The sequence below is a fragment of the Camellia sinensis genome, chromosome 2 (assembly GCF_055761805.1).
Source record: "Camellia sinensis isolate YWXY chromosome 2, ASM5576180v1, whole genome shotgun sequence".
NCBI lineage: Eukaryota > Viridiplantae > Streptophyta > Magnoliopsida > Ericales > Theaceae > Camellia > Camellia sinensis.
This window is the reverse complement of record NC_138962.1, coordinates 93,395,506-93,423,123: the sequence shown is the minus strand read 5'-3', so window position 1 is coordinate 93,423,123 and position 27,618 is coordinate 93,395,506. Positions and strand designations below refer to the sequence as shown.

Here is a 27,618-nt window from a genome sequence, read left to right as displayed (position 1 = left end):
AGGGACTCGATAGAAACACAAACCAACGACACCTGTGTGTCAGAGGTGAATATTACAGAGTTTCAGAATTTTAGAGAGAGAGAGAGAGAGAGAGAGAGAGAGAGAGGAATGGGGGCTTGCTTTTCGGATGTGAAGGGAGGGCAAATGGCAGTTGGAGGGGCCCTACAACAGAAGGCAATGAACAGTGGCGGTGTTAGTACTACTACTGGTGGAGCCGCACACAACGATGCTGTCGACTTTTTCTTGAGAACCAGTCTTAACGCTCTCTTCACGCAAATTGAGGTATATATCTTTTGCTTCTCTCTTCTCTTCTCTGCAATTAACAACCACCACACAAACAAAAGCCCCTTACCAACCACACAAAGCCCTAATTCTCATTGTCATTGTAACCCTCCCTTGTGTTGTGTCCACTTTCTTCATCACCACACTTGGTCAATGTTTATCTTTTATTTCCCTTTCTTTGGGTCCTTTTCGCGTTTTTGCAAAGTTTCCCTTCCTCTGCCTATTTATTTTTATGTAATCTAATGGAAAGTAGAGGTCTACCTGCCAACCAGTAATAAAAAAAAAATTATCAGAATTATTCATGGCCTGATTCCATGGCAACGAGATCAAAATCTCTACCTTGCATATCAAATGTAGCGAGTAGATGTGACAGGTTGTCTAATTTTTGCACAATTTTCTCTGTTTTTTTCTTCCATCTAACCCACTTTTGACTTAACTTAGTCCTATGTAATTTTTTTATTTTTATTATTATTTTTGCAACAAGATTGCGAACCCAAAATACAATCTCAAAAGAAAAGAAAGGGAGAATTGCAAAAAATGGAATGCATTTAAAATAATTACAAAAAGATTATTTTGAGTTCATACCATTTTTTTTACAATTGTTTCAAAAGAAAAGAACCCTTATTATTATTATTAATTTTTTTTTAACCCTTTTTATTTTTGTTTATTTTATTGAATTTTGTGGGGTGCGATATGAGACATTTCATAGGTGTCAGCATTTTATTTCTTCTCCATATTAGAGCATCTTTAATGGTGGATTATATGGCTTGCTATTGTTATATTTTGTCATGAAGTTTTTAAATTTTTAGGCTAATGATAAGGTATATGACTTGCTATATATTATTTATAGATAAATATTGTGTCAAATATAACACAAGTTTTACCTATAACTAAAATCTTTATGTCTTTTTTTTTTTTTTTTTTTTTTTTTTTTTTTTTTTTTTAAGGGATTCACCTATAGCATTTTGATTTGACATTTTGTGTGAAAAGTTAAAATTTTTAGACCATCTCCAACGGTGAACCAAACCCAGCATCAGATTTAAATTTTGATGAAAAATCCACTTTTTCACGCTCCAACGGTTGCACCAAAGTCATACCAAAATGAGAATTCAGCAAACAAGACATCAAACTGAGATCAAGACACAGATTTTACCAAATCACTGTTACTGACCGTTGAAAATGGTACACCGGTCGACCAACCGGTTGCCCGGCCGGTTGACCAACCGATCAACCAGTAAAAGATTCAAACAGTTCAGGAAAAAAAGTTCAAACCGTTAAAAAAAAAAAAAAAAAAAAAATTTTGCCTAACCGACCGGCCGGTCGACCACCCCGGTTGTCTCGAAAAAAGTTCAGAAAGTTCAAAAAAAGTTAAGACAATTCGAAAAAAAAAAAAAAAAAAAAAAAAAAATTGGCTTAACCGGTCAACCGGCCGGTCGACCACCCGGTTGTCCCGGGATAGATTTGGTGAAGGTGAACCGTTGGAGCCTGAAGTATCAAATTCAGGAAATGGCCATTTTTTAACTCAGATTTGGTGAAATTTTTGATTCACCGTTGGAGATGCTCTTACAATGTATCATTAGAGCAAAATTGTTAAAATTAAAATATTTTAATATTATTTATTGCTAAATTATAGCAATAACTAGCTCTTTTTCCCTAGTCCTTTTTACCTATCCAACCATTGGAAATGCGCGATGCAGCAATTTTTATTTCTTTAGTTTCCCAGTGTTTCTTCTGCTTTCACTATGTTTCTCTCATCTTTACTAATTTAATCAAACATGTGATATGAATCAAGATTGTGTGTGTGATTTTCCGACCACACTGCCCGCTTAGTAACCAGCTGGAGAGCACTGGCAGAATAGATGGCACCTGACTGACCTGTAATAGAAATATAAGAATCCCGCGTTGGTTTCGACCACCCGGGGGCACTCCGACGATCAAGTCAGTATATCTCTCAAAGATAAATCAAGTACTAAACTCACAAGCTTGAGTATCAAAAGCATACCTTAGACCCATGGGGGTGCCTCTCTTTTATAGTCAATACAATCTTAGTCCTAAAAGGAGCCTGGCCCTAATGGACTTAGGATTACTGCTAATCTGGGACTCCCAGTGGGATTAGGATAAACTCTCTAAGAGTCTTATCTTTACCCAAACTGAAGTCTTCTTCCAATCTAGGACTCTTGTCCATATCCAAGTTGAGTTCCCTCTTTATTTTAGGACTCTTGTCCCTTATACACTTATCTCGGATTCCGATATCTTCGGAGATAACCTCGGCCTTGCCGAGATCACCTCGGCGTCACGACCAGGACACGTGGCACCTCGGCTGACACGTCGGCATCACCTTGCCACGTGTTGGTACTCAGAAAATATATCCCCACAACTGCCCCCTAGGTTCTATTACCTCGGCATTCTGAGGTGATGGAACCTACACTGTTTCGTTCATCTGTGCCCCTCTGTCCGAGATCAAACTCGCCGACCTCAAAGTTCCTTGAACTTTACTGTTCACTTCTGTCATGTATCAAGATTCATGCCTTCCAAGCTGCTTGAAATCGCACCTCCTAGCCGAGGTTCTGGTTTCATTAATTCGTAAACTCCAAGAGCTTTGCAACTGCTCTACTCACACTCTCTGGTGAGTTTCCTGATTTCCAGTCATCTATTTGACTCCGGTGATTTTCATATCGGCGTTCATTTCACTTGGTAGGTTCATAAACTCTTTACTTGCTATTAAGTTCAATCTTTCATAACTCTTCTGAATCTATTTACTTGCCATCTGTTGCCTTCTATTTTCGTCTCTCTTCAAGTTTTGAATTGTTTGAATGCCTGGCACTGTTCTTGTCATATCCGCTTTCTGTTGCTAGCATCGTGTCTGGGTCATTACTTTCGTGTTCTTCACATACTTACTTTGTGCCTGCGCACTTGGCTTTATTCTTGAACTTTGTCGTCTTCTTGACTATTTTTCTCTTTTTTCATTAAATCCTCTGGCTTTTTCTCTTTCTAACTCTTTTGCTTAAATCCGTCATTGTTCCAAGCTTTCAAGCTTCTGCAACTGTCTTCGTTCCTCTCCTCCAGTGAAGCTTACGTCATTCTGTCACTGTCGTCAGACTTCGGCAACTCTCATTCCGGCTTCCCTCTTTCTGATAAGCCACTGTTCCTCCTGGTTTTATTTCTTGTTGCTTTCCAAGAAGCTCTGCTTCATTGTTAATTACCATTGCTGTTTTACCCGTTGTCTCCAAATCATCTTCTTGAATACACACTGTTCACACATCTGTTGATTTCTGCCACTGTTCTTGGCTTGACACATTTGTGCAATCTTTTTGTCTTGATTTCTTGGTAGCTTCATCACCATTCTTGTTTATGAATTACATTCTTGTTTCTGTTTTCTGTGTCTTTTTCCAGATTCTTGCTTTCAATCTTTGCCTTCAAACTCCGAGGTGCCAATCGCCAAGAAGAGCTTTGATCAAACTCTTCAAGAGGTTGATGCTGAGCTCGTGGCTGAGAAGGCTGCTGAGAAGTTCTTTCCAACTGTCTTCTGGGGGTGAGACACAACCTACCGCTGATGCCGAGTAGTTTGCTTCCTTCTTGAAATTGATGCCGAGGTAGCGGTAGAGAAGCTCCTCCAACTGACTGCCGAGGCTGAACCATTGTCGTCCGTCGAAGCAGATTAGTCCGACGTTCTTGCTTTCAGTCCCTAGTTCTTTAAGGTCTTCATTTTTGTACTTGCCAATCTTCTCAGCTTTTAACAAGCTAGTTGGTCATCTCGGATGATCATATCTCGGAAACATCTTTCAGTGTTTATCTCGCCTATACCAAACTTGTAAATTGCTACAAATTTCAACAAGTGGTAGACTTCATAATCTTCGGTTAACTCATCTTGTAATTTGCTCAAGAATTTCAACAAGTGTTAACATTCCTTGCTCCTTAATTATCATTCCTTCCCCCTACACCTTCTCCCTGCCCCCTAATGTGAACGTAAGTTGTACTTAGGATCACATTAGGGAAGTTGGCTTCGTGCCGTAGTCACAGACCTGATGTGTTCTTCTTTCGCTGATGTATTAAATCTTCTGGTATTTAATTCACCCCCTTTAGACCCTCTTTCTCTTGGCCTTTGCAAACTATCATCGCTATTTCTTGAAGCATTTATTCATTTTCACAATTCTGGTCACCACTTCTGGCGTGCATTTAGTGGTTCTAATCAAAACGACGTTTGACTCTGGCGAATCTTTTGCCGACATTTAACTTTGTGCACTCTTGTCCCTTAAACATCATTTCGGTTTAACTTCGGTTAAGTATCATCTCAGTTTAACTTCAGTTAAACATCACCTCAGTTTAACTTCGGTTAAGCATCATCTCAGTTTTTGAAGTTTTTTTTTTTTTTTGTCGCTTGTACTCTGGTACCTTTTTGTTCTTTAGATAATGTAAGCTCTGCATATGGCCGATGTGCCTCCTTGTTCTTCAATGTCTAATTCAACTTTCCTTCTCTGAATGAAGCGCTCTTCATCGCCCTCCTACACGAGGATTTTCTTCAGTGTCTCTTCACTCTTTTTGGCTGGCTCCTTGCCGACATCATCTAGGACCTCCATGTCCTCGTCTTCAATCTCTGCCTTCCCTGGTTCCCGAATGTTGCAGGTAGTTTTCATTGCTTCCATGGAGCAATTCTTCGCCTGCAGTTGATCCCCTCTGACTCTTTCAATCCCATGTTCTGTGGAGAACCGCAATAGTTGATGCAACGTTGAGGGAACTGCCCCCATTGCATGCAACCATCGCCTTCCCAAGATGTTGTTATAAGGTGAAGGTGTGTCAATCACGACGAATTCTGTTTTGATCTTCTTCTAACTGCTCTTGCAAGATTCTATACTTAGAATATTATGCATGCTTTTCATACTTTGCCTCCTTTGTGCAATCTTCTCGAGGTTACATACCTCGGGTATAATAGCTACAAAACTTTTACTTCGGCAAGATACTGACCTGCAAACTTTTCATAAATTCTAACAAGTGTGAAACATATACTACTCAATGTTAACTTTGCAAACTTTTTCTCAAGTTTCAACAAGTGTTTAAACGGTGATCTCGGTCTAGCCTACTTGTAAATTGCTACAAATTTCAATAAGGATTAACATAACAAGTGTTAAACAATAATCTATTTGTAAATTGCTACGAATTTCAACAAGTGTTTAAACAATATACTTAGCTTTTACCTCAACCTGTAAATTGCTGCAAATTTCAACAGATGATCACATGTCGGCTTAACATTATCTTGTAAATTGCTACAAATTTCAACAAGTGTTAAGCATCTTCTCTGGTTTAACCAACCTGTAGATTGCTACAAGTGTGCAGACTATAACCTCGGCTTCACTTCGACTTGTAAATTGCTACAAATTTCAACAAGTGAAGAGAAACAGTAATCTCGGCTTAACTCCAACTTGTAAATTGCTACAAATTTCAACAAGTGAAGATAAGGAATCAGCTTAACTCCAACTTGTAAATTGCTACAAATTTCAACAAGTGAAGATAAGGAATCAGCTTAATTCCAACTTGTAAATTGCTACAAATTTCAACAAGTGAATTAAGGAATCAGCTTGACTCCAACTTGTAAATTGCTACAAATTTCAACAAGTGAAGACAAGGAATCAGCTTGACTCCAACTTGTAAATTGCTACAAATTTCAACAAGTGGAGACAAGGAATCATCTCGGCTTAATTTCAATTAAGCATAATCTCGGCTTAACTTCGGTTAAGCATCGTCTCGGCTTAACTTCGGTTAAGCATTATCTCGGTTTAACTTCGGTTAAACATCATCTTCGGCTTAACTTCGGTTAAGCATTATCTCGGCTTAACTTCGGTTAAGCATCATCTCGGTTTAACTTCGGTTAAACATCATCTGGGCTTAACTTCGGTTAAGCATTATCTCGGCTTAACTTCGGCTAAGCATCATATTGGTTTAACCAACTTGTAAATTGCTACAAATTTCAACAAGTGGTAACCGCATTCTTCTTCTCTTTGCCCCCAATGTGAACTTAAAATCCACTTGGGTTCTCATCATGTAGCTTCGACCTTGTCGCCGAGGTTGAATTCAATCCGAGGTTGTCGGCCTTGGTTTCTCTATTGATCTTACTTGGCTCCAACCTGAGTTTGATTTTCGGCCTCGCATCGGCGAGTCGTTTCTCTTTTCTTGTTCCGATGCCTTTGTTCTTGGCATGTCTTCCTCGGCCCTAGCATACTTCTCAATTCTGGCCAACTTTAGTCTGATCTTGTGTGTTTCCTTTTTATCTTCTGGGATTTGAGATCTGCTCATTGTGCTCTTCTCTTCTTGGACTCAGGTCCTGAGATCTTATCTTCTGGAATCTTGGATCTACTCACTCAGGTTGAGCTCTTCTTTTCTCGGACCTACTCATCTAGGCCGAGATCATGTCTTCTGGGATCTGGGATCCGGGATTTGCTCACTCAGGTTGAGCTCTTCTATACTTGAATGTTATCTTCTTGGGAGCGCTCATGCCCCTTGTCTTTGCATCCCTTCTAGAAGGGTCTTCGTTCCTCCGCAGGTATCTATCCTTTCATACCTGAAGGTCGTCTTCGTTGCTTCGATCTGTTGTTTTTGGTGCGTCACCTTCCTGGCCGGCTTCTTTCACTCCGTGACTTTGGTCACGAGTGTCTGTGTTGCTATTGTCCCTTCAACGTCGAGATCAATAGGTCTTCCACTCCTAGCAGGAGCGTAGTCTCTAATCTAGTCATTCTGTTCGTCATTGGCCATCTATTCTTCTTTCTTTCCCACAGACGGCGCCAAATTGTGTGTGTGATTTTCCGACCACACTGCCCGCTTAGTAACCAGCTGGAGAGCACTGGCAGAATAGATGGCACCTGACTGACCTGTAATAGAAATATAAGAATCCCGCGGTGGTTTCGACCACCCGGGGGCACTCCGACGATCAAGTCAGTATATCTCTCAAAGATAAATCAAGTACTAAACTCACAAGCTTGAGTATCAAAAGCATACCTTAGACCCATGGGGGTGCCTCTCTTTTATAGTCAATACAATCCTAGTCCTAAAAGGAGCCTGGCCCTAATGGACTTAGGATTACTGCTAATCTGGGACTCCCAGTGGGATTAGGATAAACTCTCTAAGAGTCTTATCTTTACCCAAACTGAAGTCTTCTTCCAATCTAGGACTCTTGTCCATATCCAAGTTGAGTTCCCTCTTTATTTTAGGACTCTTGTCTCTTATCCACTTATCTCGGATTCCGATATCTTCGGAGATAACCTCGGCCTTGCCGAGATCACCTCGGCGTCACGACCAGGACACGTGGCACCTCGGTTGACACGTCGGCGTCACCTTGCCACGTGTTGGTACTCAGAAAATATATCCCCACAAAGATAAATGCATTATTTTTAATATTTCAAATCACTCAAATCCAAACGGACTGTTTTGAAGTTCCATCCTAAATTTGGTTTCAGAAAATTGAATCCACTTTTTAAAAATTGGGTTTTTTATTTTTCATATATATATATATATATTTTTGTTTTTAGTGAACTTTTTAAAAATATTTTACGTATTTTTTAGATACACCTGATCTAAATATGCTTAAAAAGTATAATATTCAATGAATTTTTAAAAGTTTTTTGTACTATTTTTATACTTTTTAAGTATATTAAGATTAAGTGAATCTAAAAATTACAAAAAAAAAAAAAAATTGATTAAAATATTTAAAAATTTTATTAAAAATATAAAAATACAAATTGAATATTCAAAAAACTATTTTTGAAAATTGAAAACAAACCGGGTGAATAATTCCAGAACAAGGCCCACTTATTTGGTTTCCAGGATTGGTGCAATGATGTATTTTGGGTGACACATTTTCTAATAATTATTCTTGTCTTTGGCCATGTGAGGAAATGAATTATTTGAAAAATAAAAAGTCACGGTTGAGATCATTTTTATGCAAAAAAATTATCCCCCCGAAAAAAGATGTCATTTTGTTACTTCCTGCATGTCAAGTCTTTTTCTTTTTGTCTTGTTTTATTTTATTTTTTAAATGGATTTGGGTGTCCGTGTCTGTATCTATGCTATATATAAGAAGGATGTGTAATGATGAAATATTATATTTCATAAAATTTGAGAGTTCTGATCCACTGGAAAACTGATGCATAATGGACAACAAAAGGAACCCGTTAGTTGAACTGTACAATATGATAAAGTTAACTACCTTTCCTAGTTAGAGTTGGACAGCAAGATTATTCTCATTTGTTAAAACAAAAAAGAAAGAGAAAAACAAAAAGAGGGATAAGCCAAGTGAATCAGATGAATCCAATGCAGCGATGTTGACTGACAATGTTATGGAAACACTGTAGTAGGGATTTCCATCTGTTTGCTTAGATGGGTTGACGACAATGCCACCATTGATCTGCATGATCCAACCCAATACAATTTATAAAAGGTGGCAGTGCTCCCCTGAATGAAAGAAAACCAAGCAAGATTCTCTTTGTCAATAACATAGTTGACTTCTAACAATAAGATAAAGTTGCTGGTTCCAGACTTAAAAGCTTGTCATTGGAATGTGTGAAATCTTCTAATGATTTTTAGATTCTTTTGAGTTGTAGCAAGCCTGGGATAAAAAAAGGCACATTTTGGAACTTTGACAATGATATTGGTCCCACTACATAATATTCCTTAATTTTTGCTACTTGTGATTTATTTGGACCTGGTCCTAAGGTCTAATTGGCATCATAAATTGGATAGGATTTTGTATTCTACCACAAAAAATATTACGGATACAAATTTATTATAGAGCCAACTTTCGAACAAGCATAAAATGGTTCAAATCTATAGATATGAACCCCCTTGGCATATTTGTTCAGTGGTGTTGTTGGTTCCATGTCCGTAGTATTTTTGTTCTACCATTGACTTTGACCACAGGAATAATTGCCATTGGATTTTAAAGGTTGCTTTTTGATTTTGAACAATGATATCCACATTCCACTTTAAACAGCTCACACTATTTTTTGTCTTTTAGCCTCTCACAAGGGGAGTATGAAAGGCTAAAATTGGAGTGTGAATATCATTATTCTTAATTGTTGGTTTAAAAAATATTAATTTTTTAGTTTTAACCTTTAAATCATAGAGGGTGTTTGGGAAGTGAGTTTTTATGTAGATTTTATTAGATATAGGTTTTTATGAGATAAAAATTTTTTAGTGTTTGGGAAGATAGTTGGGTTTTTATGTGGTTGGATGTGATGTTTGTGAGAGAAAAAGTGAAATGATTATGGGGTTGGATGTGATATTTTGTTTGGATGTGTTTTTTTTGGTTTTGTAAAACTTTTGTCTTTTAGTGAAAAAAATGAGAAAAAAATTTAGGAACTTGCTTCCCAAACACCACCATAATAGTATTGAATGGGTCCTTAATTTGTTATTCAAATACTCCAATATTATGGTATGATACACTATGTACAGTACAAGACAACACAGACTATAAGTGAATAAGTTCTAGAAGGAGAAAAAGAATTTGAAGGAAGGGAAATTACTTCTAGTTCACAACATACTGCTAATGTGGGAGACCTTATTTTAGATGAGGAAGATGGCGAGGGTTACAAATTTTGTGATGACAATGCAGAGGATGATAATTATAAACTTTAGGATTGCATTTGCTTATGGTAGGCATAGAAGCTGCTGCTTACCATTCTAGTGCTTTGTTGTCTTTTCCTTTTGGGCATATTGTGATTCAGTCATGTATTTCATTTTGACCATGGCTATCAAATATCATGGCTGTGAATACTTTTTAAGACACAAGGAAAATTATATAAAAGCTAGGTTTAAATGATATGAGTAGTTAGTTGGTCAGTTAATTGTCATTTTATTCATTAATAATGGTTTTTAAATTTACTTCATAAAATTTTAAAAAATTGAACAAGTCTATAAAATTTGCACCAACAACCTTTCTAGAAATGTATAGGATTAACCATTATATTATTTTTTTTAAAAATTTGTCTTTTAGTTCAATCATGTCGCACTTGCTGTTGCACTTTGTGTTTGGGCTCCACGAGGCCTTCGCCCTTATGTGTGCCTCATGCTTTCACCAACACCTTCCGAGCAACAATAATACACCACTGGAAAGAAAATACATTGAACTGAACTATATTATAGTAGGGTTCTTTCTTTCTTTCATTTTTCATTTTTCTTTTGGGAGAAGATATGTCATGACCCCAAACCACCTCAAGCTAGAATAGGGTAATGACTGGCTAGTAGTCATAGACTACCAAAGGCTTAATCAAACAAAATGCATGGTACTATTAATTTGGAGTATATCCTGATTGGATTGTAGAAGCTTACATATATCCATTTAGAACAAGTGCACAAATTGAAGAAATGGAAGCTTATACTACCAACTTAGGCTCATTTACATGGGAGTACAATTGACAACGTAAGGGAAAGTACAAATCGAAGTATCAAGCTGGAAATATACAATGACCTCAAAATGTCAAAGCTCTTCCTTCTCAAGGGGATATGCACATATACATGAAGCTTGAATCACATGGTCTTCAAGTACCGTCATCACCTACATATATAGGGAAGAGGGATGAGCCAAAAATCCAATGAACAAAGAGATATATCAAAGCCATTTTAGAACAAACAAGGATATCTCTAAACAATTTATAATACCTAAACAAAAAGTTTACAAAAGCTTAACTAACATTTGAACTACAACATATTATATACTTTGCATTTCAATCATTGTGACAATGTCCATCTAGACGGTACTAAACATGACTGGGTCAACTTTAGCTATATGTCAAAACCACAATGTGGTAAGACCTCTCAATGACAAAACTATTAGTATGTTTTACGGCCCTAATAGTATCTTGGATCAAAACCATGGATGTCATCTTTATACATTGAACATAGCAGACATATGATATTCTTGAGTGATAAAAAATTTCACATCACTCACCTTAACCCTACCAAAGTATGTTAGTCCACAAGATAATTAACCTACATAAGCATAAATACAATGCATATTGGTACATGATTCAAACATAACAAAATCAGGGCAATTCACTTTGTTGAATAACCCTACCTCCAAAATTAAGTCATCTAGGATAAGTCAAGGTCCAAAAATCGTGTTTAGAGTCTTAAAAGTCTTACATTATGTTTTAGGGCTAAATATAGATCAAAGAGGCCAAAACAGTAAAAATATTGGTTTGCAGAGTCTTGCTTGAGTAGCCAACTCAAATGAGCTGGCAAACTTGGTGGATTAACTTCAAATGGGCATATCTCCTTCTTTAAAATTGGAAAAAATTTTCATCTAAATTGAGGCCTGGAAGTCTAGATTCCAATGGTGGTGGTCTCATATCGAAATTCTAAGCTGTTGGGGATTTTGGTCATTCTTGAACAATTGGCTACTCTAGGCCATCGTCAAAAGTCTAAAAACTCATTCTAGGATCCTCTAAGGTATCTAAGAACATGAAATACAATACCTAAAAGTCATAAACAGAAGAGGGCCTCATTATTCTTATTAAATCTCTTATAATTAAGGATTTCTCCCAACTAAAAAGGGTTAATCCAATTCAGACATGGTGTCCAACCCTAATTCCTTCAATACATGGAGCATGGGTACTTCGACAAACATGCCTTACCAGTACTGGGTACATATCGGGTACTGGTACTTCGTATGGTACTTCTGCATATGCACTAAGTACACGAAATACATATCCAACTTTTTTTTCTTCTTAATTTTTGGCATACCGAGACATACTTAGTATATATACCCAATCCGTACCCGTACCTCAATTTAAACAATATTTTCTTCTAATACAAAGATAAAGTTAAATTTGTTGGACTTCTTTTTTATTTTTATTTTTATGCTTAGCATGATCTTAAAATTAAGTTATGGTTTGTAAATTATTTAATATAATGACATTTAATTTTAGTTTATGCTTTTACTTTTGGCATTAAATGTGAATTGTAGGTTGGATTTTAATAAATTAAATCATGTAACTATTTTTTGCATTACTCCAAATTAAAAATACATATTTGTTACAAATGTATCTACTTGTACCTGTATCCTTCTTTTTTTAAGTTTTATTGGATTGACGTACCCATATTGTACCAATACCAGTTCTTGTACCTGTGCTTCATAGCCTTCAATTAATCAATTTGAATTCACTTTAATCATGTTATTTTGAGATTACAGAAGATATTAGATTACAATTAATGAATTTTACCTTAATTTTTAAGTTCGTTGTAGAAACCTTGAGCTGTACTGTTTCTTCCATTTTACTTCACTTTCTCTTTAACTAAACACTACAAAATTCTGCACAAGTTCCTCTCTTCTCTCTCTCTCCCTCTGCTTTTATAATTTCTAGTTTAATTTTATAATTTTCGGAGTTTTGAGTTTGTTTTAGAAACCTTGAGCTGTACTCTTTCTTCCATTTTACTTCACTTTCTCTTTAACTAAACACTACAAAATTCTGCACAGGTCCTCTCTTCTCTCTCTCCCTTTGCTTTTATAATTTCTAGTTTAATTTTATAATTTTCGAAATTTTTAGAGAGACAAGTCTCTCTCTCCCTCGAGTCATGCCTCCTAGTAGGAAGTGCGGTGTGTGCTTTATCTTCCAACTTCTTAATCACTATTTTATCTTTATTAATCATGGTTAACACTTATTAATTGAGATCAAGTCAACTAAGCATGTTTAGCCTTGTTAATTATGCTCAAGGTTAACTAATCCCAATTAAGTCCACTAATCATGTTTTGTTAGCAGTAATCTAAGTTTTATACAATGAATAGAATCTAGCAACCTTAGACTACGGCGTTTACACATCTTAATTAAGGGAATAAAAGCATGCAGACTTACGTTATGTATAAAAGAGTGTCTCCCTAGTTATTGTCTCTAAGTTCTAATTCATTTCATATCAACTGAACATGTAGAGAACCCTAAACAATAAAGATAACATATTGAGTCTACTTCTCAAAACAAACAATATAGCATGCCATCCAAGATTCTTATAGCAAACAAGAAGGCATAACTCTAAATGTAATAAACTAGTAATGAAAATAAGAAATATGGAGATGTAAAGGAAATGTTAACAACTAGGGTGTTACACATATTTGATTTTTCTAAGGAACTTGTGGCTCTCTCTTTTGTAGAATCTGTCCATGCAATTTTATTGTTCATGGTGTGATAATGTATCTCAATTTTGAACCGCAGTTATCTCTATCTGCTTCCAAATTACTTGATCGTGACATTGTTTCCAAGGTAAGCTTTTCTTACTACTAAAACCATATGAGAACTGTATCTTCTTTGTGCAATGATTCTGTTGAATTATTTTTGTGGATACAGTTGTTTTTGCTATGGTTGATTTTTTTATTGCCATCTCATCATGGATTCATCACTTTTTGTACAAGATTGTCATCATGTTCGTGGCTGTCCTTATCATGATGCTAAGAATAAGCTCAGCTATTATTTATAACTTCTGCTGTTTTGTTTTTTGTGTGATTCTCAGTATATTGACCTTTGAGAAGCTAATATTAGGAGTCAAATGTGAAAGGTACAAAAAGATTGTTCAAAAGAAACCTAGACAAGAGCTCCTAATAGTTGAATCTCGTTTTTGAAGATTGATGTTTTCTACATCACCTAGTTGTTAGTCGAGAAGTTCACGGGATGTGGTAGTAAAAATGATATGGATTATTTAATTTAATTGAGTATATAATCTTTGATAGAGTGGAAGAATGGCACCTGTTTGGGATGCAACCTAGTTTGGTTTGGTAATGATACCATGTGAGCCAGTTAAGTAGGGATGCTAGTTTCTTTTGCTTATTAAGCAACACCAGGCTGTTTATTTTGATTCGAATACAGTTTAGAAGAATTTATTCTCCTTTTGGGGAATCAATAAAGAGCAGCTTTCACTTGGCGCATTGTGTCTTTCTCGTCCCTGTGACTGATATAAAGCTGTAATTGAAACCCTAGAAGCCATTATCTTCTTGTCCCAACTTTAAGCTAATTCACTCTTAACTATATCTACTTTACTAACTGTTGGCTCTTTCTCTAGTTTCCTCACAACCATCTGTCATAATGTCACAGTATAATTATGTTTATCTTCTCAAATTCACTCTTTATCTCAATGCATGAATTTCAATACCAAAATCTGAACATATGCAATAAGTTTGAAACAATATATCCAAATATATGGTTCAAATTTTTAGAAGTAACGCTAACCTCAATTTAACATCTTTGGCATGACATAGCTATGTTGACAATTCTACATGTAAAGGAAATAATGAGATGATAGCATACCTTTAGCTCATGTAAGGGGATGAGTACGTTAGATTGAATATAGTCCTTTAGGTTCTAACATCTCTGGAGATGTTTCCCTATGTAGAAGGAGGGTGCGCACTGCATATTTGAGTGGCCTCTCTTGCCTCTCAAGAAATATTGGGAAGTGGGGCTTGGACCGTAAAAATTTTGAGTTCAATTTACAACTAAGCCATTTATTATTAAGTACTTACCAGATTTAAGAGAAAATGACTCACTTGTGCAAGAGACAGCGCATAGCTACTTAGCTCAGTAATGTACTCATTGATATGTACTAAGGTGTTATGCCAGCCCTTATCCTCAGATGGTTCAAACTGAAGTATTATCTTGTTCAATGCAGAGTGATCCTATTGCAGTAGTTTATATAAAGAAAAGAGATGGATCGCTTGAGGAACTTGGTCGCACCGAAGTGATAATGAACTCTTTGGAACCTGCATGGATTGAGAAAATTAATGTTGCTTATCAGTTTGAGATTGTTCAGCAGTTGGTGTAAGCTTTTTGTACTTGGGATCATCCGATTTATCTTGCTCATTGCATTTAATAGTTATTTTTCTCTGTTTAATAAGCATTAACAATTTATCTCAAATGTCTACACATTTTGCTTTTGCAGCTTTCATGTGTATGATGTTGATACAAGATACCACAATTTGCATGTGAAGGTATGTTATGGTTTTTGCTTGAAATTCAATTAGCTTTACCTGGTGTAACTGAGATTTGTTCTCCATTTTGCCAATGCCTCAAGGTTTGAGTATGTGATGCCCTAGGTCATCCGTGTCCTCTGTTTGGACACTCCTTAGGACAATTTTGTGGGTTTTTTAAAAAAATAATTTTAGATAGCTAATTTGGGAGCGAAGTATAATATATGGAAACAAAGAGGGAAAAGGTGAAAAAATAATAGAAATACACTCATATATAAATGGACGCTTTTTTTTTGTGCGCTAAATATATATCCATATACAAAGGCAATAAAAATATATAATATATATATATATATATATATTTTCCTTATCACCGATGTGTCCATATCCTAATTTTTTCACAATCATTATGTCCCGTGTCCATGCTTCTTAGGTTCCAAAGGTGGATTAGTGATTATATTCTTTACTAGTTTGGTGATGTTAAATTTTAGCTAGAGCCAAACTATTACTTATTTAATAATTGAATAATGTCAGTGAAATTTTATCATTGTTTTGACACTCTTTCCAATTTTGTTTTACTCTCTCTCTCTCTCTCTCTCCAAAGAATCATTCTTATTAGCATATATGAAATTTTAGAGTTGCTTTTCTCTAACATAAATATATTCAAACAACAAGAAAGCAAGAGAGAGCTTTTTTTTTTCTTTGTGTTTTTTCTGTTTTTCATTTTGATTCTTAAGCTTATTTAGGAATGCTACTATTATTAATTCTCATAACTCAAGAGCTTCATCTTGTATAATGAAGGGGTCAACTCTGAAATTTGAGGATAAATTAAGTTCACATGCTTATGAGTATAATGAGTAGTGCTCAATGAGTAGCAACTTCTCTCTAGATTAACAAATTGTTAGCAGCTTTTCATCATAAGAGATGGGAAAAAATTGCAGATGATGAAGTTTCATATTTTGGTATCCTGCAGACACTGAAGTTGAAAGATCAAGAATTTCTTGGTGAAGCCAGTTGTGCTATATCTGAGGTAAGTTGCCTTTGATCTAAGGGATTTCACTTAATAATTACTGTGTTCATGTGCTTTTGTGACCATATTAACTCCACATATATTACATTAGTTTCCTGTTTATGGGTAAAGCTATGTAATTCAATGATGGGTCCAATTTTTGCATCATGTTTGGTTACTTCCATGATGTTCAACTGAAAGTGGCAAAGAATTAGCATTACATGCCCATGAAAATGCAGAAAATATTCTTGGCATATATGTATTGATAGAAGTTTCTATTCTTGAAATTGTATGGATACAAACACGAGACACGGGTGTGATTTGATAAGAACACCCAACAAATTTCAAAAAAATTTAAAACACCACTTATGGCAGGAACATGGAAACAAAGTAAGTAGAGATTTATATATACATGAAAATAATTACAATTTATTTTTTTAACATTATATGTTAAAATCCACCTACTCTCCACCTACTTCACCCACTTAAACCTACTCCACTAAACCTAACCCACTACACCACTACCACCTCACCTACTCCACTAAACCTAACCCACTACACCACTACCACCTCCACTTCACCTACTCCTTACCTACTACACACTCACCCTCTTCTATATATAGGAATCATGAATCATTGTAATAGAAATCAATATGTAACAATCAATAATACAATCATTTCTCTTTATACATTAAATTTCTACATGGTATCAGAGCTGGTTTAGAACTTAGTATTTTCGCTTCCCCGGCGGGCGGCAACCTCACCTTAGCCGCCCGCCGGGCCTCAACCTAGTCCGCTAAAATTGTTTACACATACCTTTACTCTTCTTCACCACCACATGTCCAAACCAGCCGCTGACTGTCCTCATCTCCCTCAGGCAGGTCCTCAGCATCACTTTCCTCATCATTTTCTTCCTGATCCTTCCTGCCAGAAACATCATCAGCAGCTCCTTCCTGAGGCTTTGAACTCCCTTCTAGTTCACCATTACCAGAAACAGAAGCCGAAGAAGATTCACCCTCTTTCTTTGGCACAGCACCCAATGGATCAGCCTCTTCTTGAGCTTTGTACAGTAGTACACACCCGTACTTATAATATGAGTTAACACATTCAGGAGCAAGTTCCCCATAATGAGCAGCCCTGATTTCTAGGGAACGGCTGTAACAGTCGGTGGCCTCACTGTAATCGTGGTCCTTGGAAGCCTTCGAGCCTCTCTCCATCAACTCGTCCGCGTACTCCAACGATTTCTCGCGGTCCCCATCAGAGGTGGTGAGAGTGGAAGTTTGGAGATTGATGAGATTGATGTTGTCGCAAGAAGACTCTGTGCCTCCCTCAGCGTTCGATTCGATGGTTGCTTCGACCGAAGCTTGTTCGGCATTTTGTGATTTGATCAGAGATGTCGAAATGTTTGGTTCTGGTCTGCTGTTTTCTCTCTCTATTGACTTGCGTGGCTCTTGGCAACGTTGTCTTGATTGGAAACAACGTTACCTTGTCTTTCGAGGACATCGAAGCTAGCTTCGCTCCAGCTGTAAAAGGGTCTGGGGAATGCGGCACATTGTATTTGGCTGAGCCTTTGGATGCATGCTCACCCTTGAGAAAGGTTGATTCAACTGTATAGGGCACTTGTTCCCCATTTGTATTGATTGTCAGAGGAGCATGTAGCTTTGAGGATAAAGTTAGAAAAGCACTTTCCTTTCTTGCCCGAAGAAACCGTAAAAATCCCCAAATCACACTGGGAGAGAGAGCATCAAAGAATCTGAGACATGGAAGCTGATGTTTCGATCCGGAAAACCCTAATTTTCTCTCTCATCTTTTCACTTTCAAACCCACTTTAATCATATCCCTCATTTCTCTTAATTTATTCCACCCACCTTATTTCACACTTTTCTTTTATTTTAATATTAATATATATATATATATTTTTATTATAATATATTTCCCCTATCCCTACCATTGTTAGTGAGCATCACCCGTTTTCCATTCTTTTATTATTATTTTTTTTTTATATTCCACCAAAAAAAAAAAAAAAAAAAAATCACCGATGTTTTTCATATCACCCATCCACAAATATATTTATCTGTTTTTCATATCACCCATCCACAACCTTCTCATGTTATTCATATCAGGGGATCAACCCCGATCACAATTTTACACCAAAAAAAAAAAAAAAAAAAAAAAAAAAAACATTAACAAAAACAAAAAACAACCACATCCACAGGCAAGATTTTTCTTCTCTACTCTGCCGCCGGTCTCTTTTTCTTGCCTCCGTCCTGGACGGCCCTTGCCGGTGTTGCCTCCGTGTTTCCCACTCCACTGGGCATGATCACTACTCCCTGCTCCTCCACTCCAGCATATGGCGGACCTCCAAATCGGAACATCACGGTGGCCTTCCGCTTCAGCTCCTTATTTTCCGCCTTCAGCACACTTATCTCTGCTCGCGCATCCTTATACATGCGTTGGAGCAGAGCCAGTTGGGCGTTTAACTGTTGCACCTCATTTGTCCTACTCTGCAGCCGGTGCGACAAGTTTGTGACCGCAGTCATGGTTTCGACACATGACTTCAAAGTATACTGATTGGCCTCAATATCTGTTTGCATTGCCATTTTTTGCTCCACCGACCGCATAGGGAAGTTCAACGGAGCAAACTCAGGGGCGCTTGGTTGAGATTCACGGGCACCCGCACCAGTTATCTCTCTTGTTGACTCGTTGAGGTCGGGAAAGAGAGTGAGCAGACCACGGGACGAAGAGGCCATATTCTGGGTAGCTGAACGGAAAGACGAGGCCATGTTATGGATTGCTGAGTGTTTCAGAGAAGGGTTGGTTACAGAATGTTACAGAGAACGAAGAGGTTTCAACTGGTTTGTTATGCTTCCAAGCCTCAGACTTCGCTTTGGTTTATAAAGACAGAGACGACGAGGCCGACACGCGCTCTGTCAATCACGTGCATCGCCGCGTGTCAGGCGCCCCTTTTGATGGCTCGACGCTTTCTGTCGGGCACGTCTTTTGATGAAGTGGGCGCGCCTTTTGATGGCACACCTTTTTATGGATTGGGCACGCCTTTTGATGGCACGCCTTTTGAAAAATTGGGCACACCTTTTGAGGGTGCGACTTTTACAAGGGTCCGACAAGACTCTGTAAACTGTCCCGACATTGATTCCGGTTAGCTCCTTCAAGGGTCCGACAAGACTCAATAAACTGTCCCGACATTGATTCCGGTTAGCTCCTTCATGGGTCCGACAAGACTCTGTAAACTGTCCCGACATTGATTCCGGTTAGCTCCTTTATGGGTCCGACAAGACTCTGTAAACTGTCCCGACATTGATTCCGGTTAGTTTCTACAAGGGTCCAGCAAGACTCCGTAAACTGTCACAACAACTGTCACACAGTGTCTGCTACAACGGTCCGACATGACCCTGTAAACTGTCTGCTACAACGGTCCGACATGACCCCATAAACTGTCTGCTACATCGGTCTGACACGACCATACAGTGTCTCCTATCCTCTTTTATTTTTATGTATTTTCTTGTTTTATTACTCTCTCCAAACTCAAGTTGGTTAGTTCCTATCCTCCTTGAGTTTGCGGGGGGCTGTTAAAATCCACCTACTCTCCACCTACTTCACCCACTTAAACCTACTCCACTAAACCTAACCCACTACACCACTACCACCTCACCTACTCCACTACCACCTCACCTACTCCACTAAACCTAACCCACTACACCACTACCACCTCCACTTCACCTACTCCTTACCTACTACACACTCACCCTCTTCTATATATAGGAATCATGAATCATTGTAATAGAAATCAATATGTAACAATCAATAATACAATCATTTCTCTTTATACATTAAATTTCTACATTATAAATATTTTTATATTTATTAAAAGTAAGAAATCATTTTCACAATTTTTCTGTTTGAAAAGAAGTGTGAGCAAAAAGTTGATTTTTTTCTTAATTAGTTTAATTCCCAAACAAATTGGCAGCATTAAGCATCTCATAGTCCTAAATTTAAAAAGGCCGAAGGAGGAGAGATAGGTAAGCATACATCCTTATTATTTTTATTTTAATAGTTGACTTTCATTTTATTTTCTTTAATTTGCCAAGTGTTTCATGTGTGTTAATAACACATGACTTCAATTGTCTGAAGTATGTGGAGTTCTAAAAAAAAATTGAAATATAATAGGATTTGGATGTAAATGAAATTTTAAATTTTTTAGACTGAACACGCTTTGGATACTTCACACATACATATCCTTTGCTTAGATATGCATGAAACATTGTAAATTTGAACAAAAAAATTTAAGATACAATGATAAAAGAAAACAATATAGATTTGTAGGAATTAGTGTTATGTTGTCCCTTTTTAAAAAAATTATCTTTAAATGATATTTTCATATATATGATATATAATTAATTTATCAAACTGCATATTTTGTGTGTTCCCATGTGTCGTGTCTTGTATTTTTTGAAGATTAATGTGTTGGCATGTCTGTGTTGTGTCTGATGTCTGTGTCCACGCTTCTTCGGGAGAGTGTTTACTAATCTATTTGAAAATTTGTCTTTGCACAAACTACAGTTTGCTGCCTTATTTTGTGGTATAGTTCACCAAAATGTTCAGTTTCAATAACGACAATAGGCCGCCTTACCCCAATTTTAACGAAATATTCACTTGATAAGAATTATCATCAGGAAAGCAACCCAGATAATCTTGCCACTTGCCTGAATCTTTTGATTCATTTTAGAGTGCCAATGTAGGCGTAACAGAGCATGGTCATGAACTTGCTTACCTGACTTTTCAAACTACCAACTATTTTTAAAAATGTACTAGCAAATGACTCTCATGTACACACCTCTAATAGATGTTTACCAAGGAACCATATTGCTGCGAAACCATTTGGCTGGAGATACCTTTTTATGGTGTAGGAAGCTATAAAGGTACGTGTATTGATTTGCCAGTGTGGTTGGTAGTGTCTCTAACAATGCATGTGTCTTGCCACATTTTAGGTCCATCATTTCATGCATTAAGTATGGGTTATGAATCAGACTCATATAAAAGACATAAGCAAACTCTAATTGGAGAGGTATAGGGAGCCACATGCCAAAGCATTTGGACGTGGATTTCCTTGTGATTATTCTATCTGAAAAATTCTTGCAAATTTCATATACGGGAGGCTAATATATTTTACTTCCCTCTTTTCTTTTCTTTTGAACAAATTGAGATTGTCACATTCCTGGGCTTACACCAGTATATGTCTGAATTCCCCTCTATTTAACTCATGGCAGATAGTGACTAAACAAAGTCGAAGTTTGACCCTAAATCTTCACAATAAAAATGGGCAAAGAGGTCTGAAAAACTTGGGGACACTTACTGTCCATGCTGAGGAAACTGTTGCTTCAAGGAATGCTGTTGAGATAACATTTCGCTGTTCGCACTTGGACAACAAGGACCTATTTTCCAAAAGTGTATGTATATGAAGCAGGTGTGCCTATGAGTTCTGTTTTTACTCTTAGGTTTTTTGGCTCTTATTTGTTTCTTTCCTTTTACTCCTTTCAGGATCCTTTCTTAAGAATATCTAGGATTGTTGAGAGTGGAGGTTCTGTTCCGATTTGCAAAACAGACGTTGTCAACAACAACTTGAATCCAATTTGGAAACCCGTATGTCTGACTATGCAGCAATTTGGAAGCAAGGTAAGCTTGTGAGCCTCTTCTGATCAGTGGCTAGACCTTGTTTTACGTTTGATATCTGTGGTTTTCTTGTGTCTTTGTTCCAATAAGGAACTTAAGAACTGCCTGAATGGAACGACCCTTAGGATTTTGCATTATTGACTTGGAAATGAAATGCCCACTAGAGATCATTCTAACCAAAAAGAAAACTGTGTTCAGAATCCACTTATATTAACCAATATGCTATGATGATACAAATGCAGGTAACTATTAATTTTTCTTTCCTAAATGTTGATTGGTAACAATTCACTTGGTGCAGGATAACCCATTAGTTATTGAGTGTTTTGATTTCAATAGCAATGGCAATCATGTACTTATTGGGTAACTATTCCAATTCTCTCTTTCCAATTAAGTTTCTTGTTTTATATATTTTCGTTTAGTCATTCTGGCTAGGTCATACATACTAAATCTGCAGTTTGTTGTTAACAGTAAACTTCAGAAATCGGTGGCGGATCTAGAAAAACTTCAAAAAGAAAAAATTGGTGCAAATTTTATTTTTCCGTCTTCTCGTAACCGTGCTCATGACAAGGTATTTGTTTCTTACTTGGAAATAGTTTTTAGCTACACATTACATGTAATTGATGCCCAAAAGCCCTGGTATTTATCTATGTATAGGTTCTAAAGGGCCAACTGTTTGTTGATGGCTTTTGTGAGAAGAAACTGTACAGTTTTCTTGATTATATTTCTAGTGGATTTGAGCTGAACTTCATGGTAGCTGTTGATTTTACTGGTAATCAACTTTCAACATTCTATAAAACTACTTTATGGAGCCCCAAAAAGAAGAAGAAAATAATCACTTTGTACTGCGAGTTGCTTGTTTCATACACTGAAGTTTATATTTTTTCCAGCTTCGAATGGAAATCCTCGAAATCCAGATTCCTTGCACTACATTGATCCTACTGGGCGGTTGAATGCTTACCAGCAGGTAAGGTCGTGTGACCATGGATGTTCTCAAATCTGGGATATCTTTTTTTCTTCATATAACTGGCATAATTAGTCCAACCAAGCAGGATAATTTAGTCAGATCGGAGATATCTTATAGTGTGATCTTAGCATAAGTTGCATAACTGATATTTTTATGGCTGCTGCACTCAATAGAATTAAAATAGACTCTTGAATTTTTCCAATGGGGATAACCACCACACCTTGTGGTGCGAGAGGTGATGGTGCCAACCCATAATGATTGGTCAAGGGGTTGACTCCCATACCCCTTCCTACAATGATTTAAGGATTGGCTCAAGCAACCTATCTTACTAATAAGAAAGGCACTATAAGTAGTGATCCTTTCTTTCAAGTGGATTCCCTTGTGTGGAATATAGGTGCCCACATTATTGTAATGAGTAAATATTATACAGAAATGGTAGGGACCCATAAAATTTATCCAGAAAAAGCACATTATGTGGTTGAGATTCATTTCAAGTGTGGATCCCACTATATAAAAATTGAATCTGGACCACACATTACTTTTTGTGGTAAATTTTTTGGCATAATATACAAAGAGGGGATGCCTCAAATATATGAAGGGGAAGAAGAAAATACAACAATACAATCCAATCTAATAGAAAATTATATAATGATATTACAAATATTATAAATAAATAAATATTGTAACCTCCAAAGTATCACACTTGCATTTGTGTTTCATGCAGTCTTTTGTTTTTGAATTTAGTAGAAATACATCTTGGTTGTATATTGTATTGACTGAACTCCTTATAGGCCATAATGGAGGTTGGGGAGGTCATACAATTTTATGATTCTGATAGACGCTTTCCTGCTTGGGGCTTTGGTGGAAGAACATATGACGGTTCTATATCTCATTGTTTTAACTTAAATGGAGGTGCAAGTGGCTTTGAGGTAAAACTCTCTTTGCAAGGAATTAAGAGATATTGTGCTGTCCTTGTCTTTAATTACTGCTTGATGTTATATCTTCAGAAAGTCTTCCTATGTTTATTCCCCTTGTTCTTTTTTTGATTAACTGCTAGTCCAGTTTTTATGCTAAAGAACCAAGTGTAGTGAACCAATGTTTTTGAAACTCTGATATTGATTGAAGAATAAATGAATTGGCATGTTTTTTGAAGTCCAACAAGTATACAAGTCAATATGTTGTTTAATTTTTCAAGTTAATAGTAATAGCCAGAACAAAGAAGATATGAAGCAGTTAATATGATGTTTATTGTAAGAAGAAAAGTTATGGCAATCAATTTCATGTTTGTTGATGAGGTTTCTTGATATCTTCTCTGATTTCACGCATGTCAATAAGATTCTTTGATATCTTCTCTAATTTCATGTTTAAGGTAGATCCTAAGTGTGTCCAGCCTACCAAAGAGATTGTGGATTGGAGTATTATTTCTTTCGTTCTTATCATGCGTCTTACATAGTTCTCAATTATTCAGCTCTGAAGTGAAAATGTTATGGCATCAACTTTTGTCCCTGTATTTTATGTGGTGTATTCAATTGGAAATATTTATGATCTGTTGTGCTGGTGAATATCACTTTAACACAGACCATTTATACAGACTATAGAAATATGGGAATCGGATAAATAAATAAAAAAAAAGGCCACCCCCTCTAGTGTTTTTTTTTTTTTTTTTTATAAATTAAATTATTTTGGACAAAATATAATAAAAGAAATTAATTTCTCATAACAAGTGTCTATTACAAGTCCTAACATGTAGAGAAGAGAAGAATGTGGTGGTGAAATCAACAATATACTTGACCGCATTCATTTAGAAAGACATTAAGTTTTTAATGTCGATTCTATTATACATGCTTTTAATGACATGAAAGAGTGTCAAACACAATTTAGTATGTCTCGCTTTAGCATATAAATTGTCTGTTACATATGCTTTTAATGACATAAAAGAGCTTCGAACACAAGTTAGTATTGTCTCACTTTAGCATATAAATTGTCTTACAATTGTTATCTTTTGTAACTCTATGTAGATACAAAGAAAGAAAAAAGAAAAAGAAAAAAGAAAAAGAAAAAGAAAATAGAGAAGCTTTTGTTATTTTCATTTTAAATTTTTTGTTGGTCTATATGTTTGCCCCCTTTGTTACAATCCTAGGTCCATTCTCAATATAATAGGATGAAGTCAGTGTCGTTATTCTAATTTCTTTAACTTTTAGCATTTTTATCTGCTGCCAGAGACTAAAGGAAAGGATACCACTTTTTGAATTGCTATGTTGAGCAGATTTGTCATGCTGTTTCATTTTTGTTTGACTTGTATGTTTCATATGTTGTAATACCAGACCCACACATGGGGAGGTAATCTTATTTTTCAGTGGCAGTTTGCTACTTGCACTTCTCTTTCCAGCTATTGATTTATGTGGATAATCTGTGATGCCTGCTATTTATATATACAGAGGTGATGGTCAATTCCGTCTTCTTTTTACAGGTTGAAGGAGTAGAAGGCATCATGGCTGCTTATGCTAGTGCTTTGAGGAACGTTGCACTTGCTGGACCCACTTTATTCGGTCAAGTGATCAACACTGCTGCAGAAATAGCTGGTCGTTCGCTCTCCCAGGACAGCAGCAAGTATTTTGTCTTGCTTATTATAACGGTGAATGATAAATTTTCATTTTCTGTTTTTTCCTTTTTTCTTATTCTTTATTTTTGCAATAAAATGATTTTGAAACAATTTTACAGGATGGAGTCCTTACTGATCTCCAAGAAACTAAAGATGCTTTGGTGATGGCATCTGACCTGCCCCTATCCATTCTTATTGTTGGAGTGGGTGGTGCAGATTTCAAACAAATGGAGGTATATTCTTGTTTTCTGTAACAAATTATTTGCATTACATAGTCCTGGACTATTTTCTATTAGTAATTACAGTACCATACTTGTTTCTTGAAAATGTGAAACGTTGTTCCTCAGAAATTCTCTCCGATGTTTGGTGTGGTATAATTTCTCATTATTTGACAGATCCTTGATGCCGACAATGGACATCGATTGGAGAGTTCTACAGGGAGGATAGCCACACGAGACATTGTTCAGTTTGTTCCAATGCGTGATGTACATGGTGAGTTCTTACTTAATTTGATTTACTATTTCAAAGTCAGTAGACTATTTTGGTTTAGAGTTTTGCCCACATTTGGGCAGGACACGCGCTGGAATCTAGCACAATTGGCTTTTTAATGCTCATGAGAGTTTAGTATTTCTGGTATTTATTTTCTTTTGTTAACGTCTAGGATATGTTTGGATGACAAGAAGTTTGAGAGGGAATGGGAATATTATTCCAGATTCTCATGATTCTAGCGTTTGGAACACATCAAAATGGGAAAATGATTATTAATTATCAATCCCAACAAGAATCACATTCCCCAATTTAATAGGAATCTGATTCCCCCACTTTCCTATGGGAAATCTCACATTCCTATTGGGCCCACAATATTTAAAATGTTATTATTCTCATTGAGGATTCCTGATGAAACCAAATACTTGAATAGCATTGATGCAATGACACAAGATTTTTATTATTAGCAATCATATTACTAGTAATGAGATTCTCATTCCCTCTCAACATTTTTGTTTATGAAGTGCTTCTAAGATGTTGTTGTACAAGTTCCAGGTAATACCTGGTATGGGTAAGTGTACCAGTACGGCTAGATGCGTGCCGGATATGCAAAATACATATCTGGTGGGCAAAATACTTTGGGTGTATGGTTTTTTTGTTGCTGCTATACTAAAATGTTAGGTAATTTTGTAAATTATTTATAAAAAAATATAAAAGATACATAGGGTAAAAAGGAGGTGAAGAAAAAGGTATAGATAGGTTTTTATTGTTGGCTCCCATGCTGTCACACAGTTGCACGAGGAGAGTTGTATTGTTTATGCAGCAAAGCTAGACATGTAAGTTTCACAACCTGAACTGGGTTTTGAAACTCAGATGATGACGAAGTCAGCTTCATTTCTGTTCATAAAAGGGACCTTAGTGCAATTCACAAGATGCTAGGTATCCATACCAACATCTAATATAACCTGTTTCATCTTCTCTCTCATTTTGGAGGTTTTCGCTCTGCACCAGGAATTTCTTTTCTGGTCTTTTGCCAGTTGCGCTTCTATTTTCACTTTATCTTGTAAGTTTTGTTTTGTGTTTCTGCAGGTGGACAGATATCAATTGTTCAGAGTCTATTGGAAGAGCTACCTGGTCAGTTCTTGACTTACATGCGGAGTAGAGACATCAAACCGCACACTGTTAATCTCCCCCAAGCTCCTTTTCAAGATCATCCTGTCTAGAGCTCTAAAAAGAACCTTGAATAAGTGGAGCAAATATCTCCTTTTTCTCTTCATATGGTATATAAATAGAATATAATAGAGAAAAAATTGCACATATTTAGTAAGGACAAAATACTCTTTTGGCTTAGCAAGCAGTGTTTTGAATTCTTTTAAGCATGTGGTATAAGATAGGCAAATGGTGGTTTATACTCATTTTAGTGTTTTCAGATTGTTTTGTGTATTGTTAAGGTTCTCAAGGTTGGGGTTTTAAAAATGGTCTGTATATTGGATATCATATATTCATGTTGGCCAAGAATTGGTCGTCATTTTGAAATTATTGAAGTTTGCTCTATGTGGCTTTAAGTTGTTGGACAAGCTATGTAAATGGAATGGTCATTCCTTAACAATAATTATTCCTTTATAATGATAAATAATGCTTCTATTTGCAATATA

At 36.4% G+C, this 27,618-nt stretch overlaps 2 protein-coding genes across 3 annotated transcripts; one reads left to right on the top strand and one right to left on the bottom strand.

Moving 5' to 3' along the window:
* On the top strand, positions 1–27,618 carry LOC114310880 (protein BONZAI 3). 2 transcript variants are annotated; one of them, XM_082915092.1, is made up of 16 exons: positions 1–282; positions 13,473–13,520; positions 14,917–15,065; positions 15,187–15,235; positions 16,188–16,244; positions 21,509–21,688; positions 21,780–21,914; positions 22,210–22,271; positions 22,380–22,479; positions 22,566–22,680; positions 22,826–22,875; positions 23,667–23,804; positions 25,346–25,510; positions 25,597–25,710; positions 25,873–25,969; positions 27,053–27,618. In XM_082915092.1, the coding sequence occupies exons 1-16, from the start codon at positions 109–111 to the stop codon at positions 27,184–27,186; spliced, it is 1,767 nt and encodes a 588-aa protein (XP_082771218.1). In that variant the 5' UTR covers positions 1–108; the 3' UTR covers positions 27,187–27,618. The 2 variants fall into 2 exon arrangements, with proteins under 2 accessions (XP_082771218.1, XP_028112788.2); XM_028256987.2 differs by having other exon boundaries at positions 22,799–22,875.
* Positions 16,712–18,225, bottom strand: LOC145820192 (uncharacterized). The gene has a single exon (XM_082915093.1). It carries the CDS (start codon positions 17,438–17,440, stop codon positions 17,042–17,044), a length of 399 nt encoding a protein of 132 aa, XP_082771219.1. The 5' UTR covers positions 17,441–18,225; the 3' UTR covers positions 16,712–17,041.

Coding starts and splice junctions, on each gene's coding strand:
- LOC114310880 (XM_028256987.2), top strand. CDS start 109: ATGGGGGCTTGCTTTTCGGATGTGAAGGGAGGGCAAATGGCAGTTGGA. Junction 21,915..22,209: donor TGCAGCAATTTGGAAGCAAG/GTAAGCTTGTGA, acceptor CACTTGGTGCAG/GATAACCCATTAGTTATTGA. Junction 25,711..25,872: donor CAGATTTCAAACAAATGGAG/GTATATTCTTGT, acceptor ATTATTTGACAG/ATCCTTGATGCCGACAATGG.
- LOC145820192 (XM_082915093.1), bottom strand. CDS start 17,440: ATGGAGAGAGGCTCGAAGGCTTCCAAGGACCACGATTACAGTGAGGCC.